Source organism: Scyliorhinus canicula, chromosome 15 (assembly GCF_902713615.1).
Source record: "Scyliorhinus canicula chromosome 15, sScyCan1.1, whole genome shotgun sequence".
NCBI classification, from domain to species: Eukaryota; Metazoa; Chordata; class Chondrichthyes; order Carcharhiniformes; family Scyliorhinidae; genus Scyliorhinus; species Scyliorhinus canicula.
This window is the reverse complement of record NC_052160.1, coordinates 25427856-25439997: the sequence shown is the minus strand read 5'-3', so window position 1 is coordinate 25439997 and position 12142 is coordinate 25427856. Positions and strand designations below refer to the sequence as shown.

General features: G+C 44.3%; 1 protein-coding gene and 1 non-coding gene across 4 annotated transcripts in view; both read left to right on the top strand.

Annotated features, from left to right (window-relative positions):
• The window catches only part of polr3e (polymerase (RNA) III (DNA directed) polypeptide E), a 91597-nt gene that overhangs the window by 69977 nt on the left and 9478 nt on the right, over positions 1–12142 (top strand). For 2 of the 3 annotated variants that reach the window (XM_038819729.1, XM_038819728.1), the window contains one exon: positions 10960–11037. In XM_038819729.1, the coding sequence (XP_038675657.1) occupies positions 10960–11037 (78 nt within the window). Of the gene's footprint in view, positions 1–10948; positions 11038–12142 lie in introns of all 3 variants that reach the window. The other variant, XM_038819730.1, reaches the window with a different exon arrangement.
• Positions 5922–6174, top strand: LOC119979162. Its single transcript, XR_005463665.1, has one exon. It is a non-coding gene; the product is annotated as a small nucleolar RNA SNORA53 (small nucleolar RNA).

Below are 12142 nucleotides of genomic sequence, written 5' to 3'. Positions count from 1 at the left end.
TAGCCACATCCTGTGAAGAGGTGATTGGCCAGTCACTATGTGTTTACTGGTAATGTTGGTTATGGTCAGAAAACTAGGAGTGCTGTCCGCTCTTCCCACTGTGTCATGGGATTCTCCACGTCCATCTGAACCTCGGGGAAAAGACAGGCCGAGACTTATGTTGATGTGTTATCCAAAGGGTGGCCCCTCCTGCTCTACCTCAGTTCTGTGCTGGTGTGTCAACCCCAGTTGCCTGCCAACGTGGAGCTCAAACCCACAACTTTCAACTCGATGTAGATGGGTAAAGAAATGGGGATGAATAATTTTATAAACATTTGTGCGCAACCATGAATATAGTTCCACCAAAGAGGCAGCACAGATCCAATGGGCCAAGTGGCCTCCTCATGCTGATGTATGAAAGAAACAAAGCTGAGGCTTGGTATAAAAATTAAGGTTTAAAGTTAAACTACAGTGAATACGACAGTTTAGCAATTGTGAGGTGAATGCAGGTAAAATGTTGGTTTGAAGTATGCTTATGATATTTATTTATGATCAGTGTGTGCTATTGCTGAAGTTAATTAGTTCCCCTCTCTGAATTTGCCAGCAGTTTGAGGGTTAACCCATCCCAGGGTGATTAATTCAATACAAATGCCGTTTTAAATTGGCCTAAAATTGCATGTCAGGCCTAGTTAGGGATGCATCAGCTTTGCGCAAGTGACTAAAATCTATTGAATGCATGTCATTGGGAAATGATGGGTTGACATGCAGCTAGTTGGGAAACCAGCTATTTGGCTTCCAGGCATAAAGTTAACCTTGCAGCATCGCAAATGCTTCAGCATAGTGTGAGTTTGAGTCTTCACTGCAGCTTGTGATTTGAGGCAATTACCAAGCTCCATGGAAACTTGTTCTCGCCCAATACCTGTAGCTGACCACGTTACTGTGGAAGGGAGCAGAATTTAATTGGAAGGTTTGGTTGTTTTAAAACTCTTCTTCCAAGGTCTGTTACATGTTTCCAAATAATTTCTACATTTGGGGATAAATTGCAGCTGTTTTAATAACTGGTGCAGGTGACTTTATTTTTTGTGCTGTGTTTCATACAGAATCCTGCGCTTGGTTTAATCAGAATGGCCAAATAGACCTCGGGGATCTGAGGAAATTCATGCTGATGGTAATCTATCTCTGAGTTTTCAGCAGAGTTGGATCTGTATTATCAGAAGCCTGTGGGTACCAACTCTGGCAACATAATGCAGCATGGCTTTCTGCTGCTGGCATCACGTGCTGGATGTGGCAGTTTGCCATTCCGGGGAAAGCAGCTGTCGTTCGGTTTGTGCAATTAGATCCAGTGGCTGGGGCTGAGTGGTAACACCTGCCCAGGAAGTGAATGATGCCAGCCTCCACTAGCCCCTCCTGCCCCCTGCAGAACTTTTGCCAATTCAGCCCTGTGCTCTGAGCTGAGGAAGTGAGAATCATTCATTTCGACAGCTCAAACCTCCTGAGATCAGGTTGTCAGACTGGGAAGATGCAACTCATCCAGGAGGCAAGCCAGACTTCCGCTATTTCTTATTTTAAGAAACCATTGTGTTTTTCCTGTATAGCAGAATCTGGTTCATGCATACGAACACACTCGAGATCTGCTATATACATGCATATCCTGTGCTGTAAAGCTCGACGACTCTCTACACGCTCATTGCCACATTCCCTGGTGTGCTCTCTCATGTCACCAGGTGCTCTCTCTCTTACTCATCTTTCGTGCTTTATTTAATATGTATTATATATTTCATATATATATCGAGATATGCTCATATGCACAGAGACCTGCAGCACTCGTTAATACTCTGGTTGACTATGAAATTGGGCAGAAATTTGTCCACGGTGTTCAAAATAACCAGTACTCCCCCTGCAGAACCCATCTGCCAGGTTTCAAACCCATCTGAAAAATGACGATTCCAGTATTGCCGCACTCCCTCAGTACCACAGCAGAGCGTCAGCCTTGATTATGATTTGCCGTCCCATTTCTCGCGAATTTATTTTTCAGTTTTTTGCTCTATCTGCCTGTTTATCGACTGCTCTCCAAAAATTATTAATTGGCTGGAAGGTACTTGCTTTGGAAAGTCCTGCAGGTGTGAAATGCTGTATAACAGCAAGTTCTGTCAGCCGAGGGATTAGGGGCAGACGTGAGACCTGATCGGATTAACATCTATGGCTCGGTCTCTCAGTCTTTGCAGGGCCATTCATTCACACACTGATATTTTTTTAAAATTTAGAGTACCCAATTCATTTTTTCAAATTAAGGGGCAATTTAGTGTGGCCAATCCACCTAGCCCGCACATCTTTTGGGCTGTGGGGACGAAACCCACGCAAACACGGGGAGAATGTGCAAACTCCACATGGACAATGACCCAGAGCCGGGATCGAACCTGGGACCTCGGCGCCGTGAGTCAGCAGAGCTAACCAGTGCACCACTGTGCTGCCCTTTTTCATACACTGATATTGGCATGACTACACGAGTGTGAGAAGGATTGTACATTTCAGGAAATAAGGACAAAATATTTGCACACTGGAATTTAATGGTGTGATGTATTGTGAATGCTTTTGTTTTTAAAAAATTTTTACTTGATGGAGGATTACATTTTTCTGTGATATCATTTACTGATTTTAAATAACTAGCAAAATTCTAGAGCTCCCCATTTATTTCCTGGGGTGATGACTAAACCAGAAGAACGTTATTATAAAAACTGACTGGTTGGCCACCTCCTATAATTTTATTAATTCAGTTTGAGCTCTGTAGCCCAGTAACCCTCATTAGCTGCATACTGCTAATCAATCAGCAGAAACATGAAGCCTCCTGGAGTATTCTGAAAATGGAATGATTCAGACTGGTAGCTTGAGCCAATTATGCAGGGCTCCAACTAACTGTGTAGATAAACACGTGAGGGAGAAAGGAATAGACCTGAGAAAAAAAGGGGTGGGGTGTCACTGTCCGTGTGGAGTTTGCAAATTCTCTGTGTCTGCGTGGGCCTCACCCCCATAACCCAAAGATGTGCAGGGTAGGTGGATTGGCCATGCTAAATTGCTCCTTAATTGGAATTTTTTTTTTTTAAAAGAGGGACTGGGTGGAGGCGCATGTGGAGCATAACCACCAGCACACACACTATTGAGACAAACAACCTGCTTTTTGCTGTAAATTCTGCTAGCTTGTTTATCAATGTGATAGTGTGAATGGTGTGACTGACGGCTCACGTGTGAGAGGCAGACACTTCCCAGAATGGATCTCACTGTGATCAGAAAGGTGGCCAGATTTAATAGGAGTGATTTTTACAGCTTTTAATGAGAGATTTTTTTCCCTCCCACTGGCTTGTTATTGACACTGCTGCTAATCAGTGCTGAGCCCTGACAGTAAAATCACTTTGTAGTTGGGCGTTTGTCAAGGTCTGTCCTTTGTTGTGAAGATTAAACTGTTAACATATGCTTAGCCCGGCAATGACCGCAGCCAAGAATAGCCCTCACCGCTTCAAGTGACCCATGTGTAAAATGGGCAGTTTGCATATAGCAACCAAAAGATGATGACCAATATTTATTTGTATTAGATTTCCAGCACAAGCATTTGTTTCTAGAAAGGTCCTCATGACATCTCAGTAAAATGCACATGAAAAACCAATATGTTTATATTGAACAGAAATACCAACACTTGGCACAATAATCACAGCTAAAATTCAGTGGATCAGTGAGATGCTCGAGTTGTTTAAATGGCTGTCCAGCTCCTCTGGTCTCCTGAGGCCGAGGATGAGTGAGTTTGGCACTGCAGAATTTGGCATTGAGGGTCAGGTGCAAGGTTAAAGAGTTGTGGGGAACGGGTAGGGAGGTGGATTTGAGACCAGATCAGCCATGATCAGATTCAATGGCGGAGCAGGCTCGAGGGGCTGAATTGCCTACTTCCTGTCTGCTCCTAATTCCTATGTTCATTCAGCTAGTGGTAATTATTATATAATGTTACCATTTCAATACTGGGCACTGTGTGGGCCAGGAAAACATGTTTGCACAGCCACATTGGCTACGGGTGGTGACAACAACCATCCAGGAACAGGTGAAGGATTGAAAAAGATTCAAGCCCACCCTCTGATCCATCATGCAATTTTGTATATCTGATGTCAAGGTGAACCGTTTTCCGCAGATGGTGAGCGTTATGGTCCGCCTATCCATTTTGGTAATAATAAGGCTGTATTATTAAAGAGGTGCTTCCTGATACAGATGTAATATACACACATCTCCAGATTTATCTTTAATTAGATAACAATGGGGGCAATTCCGAAGCTATTTTTCGCTCTCTTTCAAGAGGAAATAATTTTAATAGATTCAACCTTCAGTAAACATTCTGGTGGAAATAAGTTTAAAGCCCTATATTCTCTCCCTGTTGCAGTTCAGTGCTAATTACAAAAGTGAGTAATCGGGATATTAATTGGAGACTTTACAGCATACATTAAAGAATATCGGAATAAGAGTTTTAATGGAGCAAAGTGGCATGGGCCTCCTTCAGGGAACGTTAGTCACAGAGAATCTCGATATACAGAACTAGAAAGCACTGTAATCACATGTCCTCATCACATGAAGTCAAACCAGAGGTTTCCTGGTAAATATGCAATATTTTGCTGATGATTCCTGAAAGAAGGGTTCCTCTTCTCCCAGTTTTGATGAAATGGACCCAAGCAGCCAAAGCCATTGCACCAAACCTTGGATCTATAATTCCAGGTAATTATTTATGCAACTTTTCAAGAGCACATAATGAAATGTTCTTGCGCTAGATGCAAGCTATTGATCTGGACATGAACCCAGCTTCGGCAGACTTGAATTTGCTTTGAAATCCGCAATCTGTTGTGGATTGGGCCATTGTGTTTTTAGATCCAACAATAGCAGCAATACCTTGTATTTGTATCAAAGCTTGGATATAATAAAACTTCTCGAAGCATTTCCTAACCGGAATATCAGACAAAATTTGACACTGAACGACAAAAAGAGACTTGAGGACAGGTGACCAAAAACAGGTCAAAGAGGGAGGTTTAAAGAACATTCTTAAAGCTGGAAAGCGAGTTAGAAAAGATTATGGAGAGAATTTTAAAATCAAGGCAGTGTTTAACCAAGAACAGCTATAGGTCAGCAAGCACACAGGGTGAATGGCGAAGAGGACGTGGTGTGAGAAGACATTCGCGTTCCCAGATAGCCAATGCTGCCAATGTAAATTGGTTAAACCTGAAGGCCACTGCATTCCTTGACCAGCGTCATAATGTTGGCTAATGGTGGCCATGTTCTAAAAACCCATCTGGTTCACTAATTGTCCCTGGGGAAGGAAATCTGTCCTTGGTCTGGCCTACATGCGATTCCAGAGCCACAGTACATGTGGTGACCTCTTAACTGCTCTCTGAAAGAGCCCAGCCATCTAGGGGTGGGCTTTGCTGTGATGCCTGCATTCTGGGAAAGAATAAAGGGGGTGGGGGCGGCAGTATGACGGGCCCCAGTGTAAATGGAACAGTTGTGACTAGACAGCAGCAAACAAGGTGAAGTGTCAAGCGACAGATGGGTATGGAGCAATATTTGAGGGCAATTGGTATGATCCGCCACTGAAATGGAGCAAATTGAAACAAACTAGGAGAGGATTTAATTGGCAGGGGTTTGAATTGTAATTTGTCTGGATTGATTATGAAAGTGGAAACATCCTCCGTAATGATGAACCAAAACTATACAAATGGCAGAACACAGCCAGTTTGCACAATTAAGTATTAAATTCTTAACACATTTGCCCTGTGCTTGTGTAGGCCTGTCAGTTTTCATTAAGGGGGAAAGGCTAACTCTCCGCTGGAATCGATGCATTTTTCTATCTTGACCCTGAAGTTGAAAATAAACCCCATTAAGTAGAATCCTGGGAAGTTGTATTATAACAGATGATGCCTCACACGCTCCTGAGATCCACCTTTGGGATGTGTCTGTTAGGCCTCACTGGTAGATCTCTCTCACCCAGGTGTTGGGTTCTCCAGTGGGCTGGCAGGTGACATTCATCAACTTTAATGGTTGTACAGTCAAAGGTGCTTGAGTCATTGGCGTGTCAAAGTATTATACCTGCACGGTAGCCCCTCTGTTCTGATGGGAATAACCTGGTATTTCAGGCTGCTTCTGCCATCAGGACTTTGCTGCTGTGTGGACATGTTTATCAAAGTCCATCTGGTTTAATCGTGCAATGAAATGTGAGATGCTTGTAAACTACTCTGGTTGCCTAATGACCCCATGACAATTGCCAGTTGTGAATCACCATTTGATATGTTGTTCCCTTGTTCAAGAAGGGGAGTAGAGACAACCCCGGTAACTATAATGTGAGATGCTGCCGTTGGACTGGGGTGAGCTCAGTAAGAAGTCTGGCATCTTTGAATTTGTCTATATATATGTTTCTGGAACAAACCTCTTCATTCACCTGAGGAAGGAGCAGTGCTCCGAAAGCTAGTGTTGGAAACAAACATGTTAGACTTTAACCTGGCGTTGTAAGACTTCTTACCGGTAACTATAGACCAGTGAGCCTATCTTCTGTTGTGGGCAAAGTCTTGGAAAGGATTATAAGAGATAGGATTTATAATCATCTAGAAAGGAATAATTTGATTTGGGATAGTCAACACTGTTTTGTGAAGGGTAGATCGTGCCTCACAAACCTTATTGAGTTCTTTGAGAAGGTGAACAAACAGGTGGACGAGGGTAAAGCAGTTGATGCGGTGTGTATGGATTTCAGTTAAGTGTTTGATAAGGTTCCCCACGGTAGGCTATTGCAGAAAATACGGGGCATGGGATTGAGGGTGATTTAGCGGTTTGGATCAGAGATTTGCTAGCTGTAAGAAGACAGAGTGGTTGTTGATGGGAAATGTTCAGCCTGGAGTTTAGTTACTAATGGTGTACCACAAGGATCTGTTTTGGGGCCACTTCTGTTTATCATTTATATAAATGACCTGGAGGAGGGCGTAGAAGGATGGGTGAGTAAATTTGCGGATGACACTAAAGTCGGTGAAGTTGTGGACAGTGCGGAAGGATGTTGCAGGTTACAGAGGGACATAGACAAGCTGCAGAGCTGGGCTGAGAGGTGGCAAATGGAGTTTAATGCAGAAAAGTGTGAGGTGATCCATTATGGAAGGAGTAACAGGAATACAGAGTACTGGGCTAATGGTAAGAATCTTGGCAGTGTGGATGAACAGAGAGATCTCGGTGTCCATGTACATAGATCCCTGAACGTTGCCACCCAGGTGATAGGGTTGTTAAGAAGGCATACGGTGTGTTAGCTTTTATTGGTAGAGGGATTGAGTTTCGGAGCGATGAGGTCATATTGCAGCTGTACAAAACTCTGGTGCGGCCGTATTTGGAGTATTGCGTGCAGTTCTGGTCACCGCATTATAGGAAGGATGTGGAAGTATTGGAAATAGTGCAGAGGAGATTTACCAGGATGTTGCCTGGTATGGAGGGTAGATCTTATGAGGAAGGCTGAGGGACTTGAGGCTGTTTTCATTAGAGAGAAGAAGGTTAAGAGGTGACTTAATAGAAGCATACAAGATGATCAGAGGATTAGATAGGGTGGACAGTGAGAGCCTTTTTCCTCGGTTGGTGATGTCTAGCACGAGGGGACATAGCTTTAAATTGAGGGGAGATAGATACAGGACAGATGTCAGAGGTAGATTCTTTACTCAGAGAGTAGTAAGGGCGTGGAATGCCCTGCCTGCAACAGTAGTGGACTCACCAACATTAAGGGCATTTAAATGGTCATTGGATAAACATATGGATGATAATGGAATAGTGTAGATGGACTTTAGATTGGTTTCACAGGTCGGCGCATCATCAAGGGCCGATGGGCCTGTACTGCGCTGTAATGTTCTATGTTCTAAACCCTTCTTCTGTGGTGGGGGTCAGCAAGGAGGCAGTGGAATAGTCAGGTTTGGGTGAACAAAGGAATGGATGAGGATTTCAGCAGCAGGTGAGCCAATTCTATCTGCTTCAAGCTCTCATTTGCTCTCCTCAATTTTGGAATGTGACTGCTGAGGTCATGATTGGAAATCTCATTGCACCCATTCCATGCCGCCCTGACTGAGAGGGTACATCTGAGATGTGGGTGACCTCGCATGGGATTGACAAGTGAATAGTCCTTGAACTTAGTGTGAAGGTGCTGAGGGTGCTGAATTCAGAAGATTAAATCTGTCAAATTCCTATGCCGCTTGTGTGTAGAGAGGGGAAAATTGCCAATACTCAAACTGATCCTCCAATAAATGGGGAAACCCCACTAAAAGTGAAACTAATCAGATAGCTTTTTCGAAAAGATGGTCTCCTGTGCTCTGACTCTATGAAGTGATCGTAAGCTACGAAAAGCACAGGTCCATTGTTATGCTTTGGTTTGTATTTAGTTTCTCCAGCCAACCCAAACATTGCCTGGGTTCACTCACAATAACCCAGCCAAAGACGAGCTGGGCCGAAGGGCTTGTTTCCATACTGTAAACATTGTAACCAGCTGCTGCCTGGTGAACTCCATTCCATGTCCTGAACAATCTCCTGTAAATAAAGTGGAAGCTGCTGGGGGGTTTATTTACATTAAATTGGAGATGTGTTGAATTACGAGAGGCCACAATGAGGCTGCAACGCTTTCCACACGCCCAAGTAATGACGTAAACCACAAATGGAACTTAAATGAATCTTATCCGAGTCCAGGCATTAAATTACAGCTTTTTCCTTCCCTTTGCCCTCTAGATTATAACTTCAGAGAAACATGACCCCAAGTAGACGTGAGTTCAAAGAGTGCTGATTGAAAATGCTTGATGACTGTGCCATCTGTGGAACCTGCCACTGCAGGTTAATACACCGGTGTTCCTAGTTCTTGTAGAAGACACCAAGGAACATATATTAACCCAGTGTCGTTAACCCAACACCTTGTCTTCAGGATTTGCAGCAATTGCCTAGGTTGTTTCTGCAGTGGCGTCTGCCTGCCTGAAGGGTCTGCCTTAATTTCTCCCAAAGTCATTGGCACTTTACTGATAGATGTCAAATATTACATCAGCCCTGGAGACAGTTGTATCTGGCTTGATTCTGTTGTTGTTCCTGGGGGGTGAAGCAAAAGCTTGGGGCCATAAATATAAGATGGTTACTAATAAATCTAATTGGGAATTCAGGAGGAACTTCTTTGCCCAGAAGGTAATGAGACTGCAGAACTTGCTATCGCAGGGAGTGTTGGCGTGAATGCACATTTAAGGAGAAGCTGAAAGGCACAATGAGAGGAGCAGGGAATAGAAGGTTCTGCTGATAGGGTGGGATGAATTGTAGAGGGAGGAAGCTCCTGTGAAGCATAAACACATGTTGGGCCAGAAGGCCTGTTTCAGTGCTGTAGGTTCAATGTAATTATGCCAACAAAGTGATGATCTCTAAATGAGAAACTTGTTGGTTCAATCCTTCATATAGAATGAGTGTGTAATATAGGTTTGCACTTGTGTTTATTGCTACGGGTTGCGGTGCACATTTGGTTTTCTCTTGGGTGAAAGGTTAAACCCAAGCCTCTTGTGCTCGTTACGGTGGCTGTAAAATATCCTCGAGTTCAAGTTCTATGAACACCTTCAAACAGGATTCAATGGGGCTTCATCTCACCCTACTTCTGGGACCTTGGCCTGAGCAAGTTGACTCCATGTTACCTATACTCAACCATACAACTACCCTCCAAAGATAGTTTATTGGCTGTGAAGTACTCTGGATACAGTCGTAAAGTGTTATGTTACTGGATGAGTAATCCAGAGGTGTAGACTTAAAATACAGTTTAAGAATTCAAATCCCACCATGGCAGGTAAGAATTTTATTTTAATCTGAAATTAAAAGTGACAGGAAACTGTTGAATTAACCTAACGGGTTCATTAATGTCCTTTAGGGAAGAAAACCTATTGTCCTGGTCCAATTTGGCTGAGATGTGACTCCAGACCCACAGCAACATGTTTGATTCTTAACTACCTGTTGAAATGGTCAAGCAAGTCTCTCCATTGTCTCAAACTGTTACAAAGACTAACAGCACTGTGGATGTATCTCCACCAAGCGAACTGCAACAGTTCAAGAACATAACTTTCCATCAGCTTCTCTTTTTAAAAAAAAAATTTAGAGTACCCCACAAGTAAGGGGCAATTTAGCATGGCCAATTCACCTACCCTGCACATCTTTGGGTTGTGGGGCAAATCCCACGCAGACACGGGGAGAATGTGCAAACTCCACACAGATAGGGACCCGGGGTCGAATCTGGGACCTCGGCGCCGTGAGGCAGCAGTGCTAATCACTGCGCCGCCGTGCCACCCTCGCCATCAGCGTCTTGAGGGCTCCCTCTCCAAACCAAGATGAAATTGAAGCTTCTGTTTGTTCGATGCAGCATGCATGCTCTTGTCCCACTTCTGACTGACCCATATCCTCATAGCTTGGTTAAGCCTAGGTTTAGAAGCCCTCCTTCATGTGAGTAGGTGAACCATTTAGCTTCAACCTAAAATCTGCAGTTTACCACGAGCACCCTTCAAAAGATATGCAGGTTAGGTGGATTGGCAATGCTAAATTGCCCCTTAGTGTCCAGGGATGTACAGGTTAGGTTACGGGGATAGGGTGGAGTGGACTTGGGAGAGTGCTCATTCAAAGGGTTGGTGCAGACTTGATGGGCCGAAAGACCTCCTGCACTTTAGGGATTCTATGATTCCACTGCTTGTCCAACCTGGAGCTTTTGGATACTTGGCTCTTGGGACTGCCTGGAACTAAATGGGATGAATCCCAACTCCCACTGGCAAGTCAGTGAATGACCCAGGTCAAATCACCAAAGGTACTTTGTGTGTCTCCCATGATCTGGTACCAACACTCAGTGCTTGGGCGTTGTTCCAAACTTTCCATTGCTGGGCACATTCTGTAGTTTTGGGCTTCAGTTTTGAGGTAGAATCACTCTTTTACACAGATGCTGTTCAGTTCCCTCCACAGACAACTGCCTCAGCTGATGAACAGAAGATCTTTGCACTATGGGAAGCTGGAGACTCCTTTGATCAGGTAAATACCGTATTCTAAAGTATCTTTCCTATTGGCATTTTAAAATTATTGCTTCCCACTCTGCTCCTCAGTTCATTGTTAATTGGTGTTCCATTGTTGTGAAAAGCATGATGGGGGAAGCATCGGGTCGAGAGGATTAAAAAATTGAGATGAACTGGGAATTAACTGAGAGATTTCAGGCCTAGGTGTGATAATCGGCAAATGAGCCAGTGAGGGTAAAATGCAGAGAAATTGTTTTACTCAACAAGTTATTATGATCTGAGATAGACTGCCTGAAGTCAGTGGAAGCAAATTCAATAGTGATTTTCCAGGGCTACAGGCAAAGAGTAGGGGAGTGGGGATTAATTGGACAGTTCTTCAGAAAGCCAGTACAGCCTCAGTGGGCCAAATGGCCTCCTGTGTCAAATCATTCTGATTGTTAGGGGATGATGGTTCGACCGTTCTATTTCGGGTCCAAAGATGTACGGGATGGGGGTTTATAAGAATAGAGTGGGTCTAGGTACGGTACCTGGCTAGCTCGGAGGGTTGGTGTAGACTCAATGGGCCGAACGGCCTCTTCCTGCACTGTAAGGATTCTGTGGATGGGGAGGAATTCCTTTAACATAAATAGACCACTTCACTTTATATGCAAGATGAGATTGAACGGAAAAATGCATCGAAGACATCACAAAAAATAAATAGCTTTTTTTTTTGCACAAAGAGAACTCTGTGAATGTAAACAGTGGGATAACACAGCCGTGGGTCTCTGCGGGCGGGGGGAGGGAGCAATGTAAACAGTGGGATAACACAGCTGTGGGTCTCTGCGGGCGGGGGGAGGAATGTAAACAGTGGGATAACACAGCTGTGGGTCTCTGCAGGCGCGGGGGGGGAATGTAAACAGTGGGATAACACAGCTGTGGGTCTCTGCGGGCGGGGGGGCAATGTAAACAGTGGGATAACACAGCCGTGGGTCTCTGTGGGGGGGTGGAATGTAAACAGTGGGATAACACAGCTGTGGGTCTCTGCGGGCGGGGGGGGAGGAGCAATGTAAACAGTGGGATAACACAGCTGTGGGTCTCTGCGGGGGGGGGGGTGGAATGTAAACAGTGGAATAACACAGCTGTGG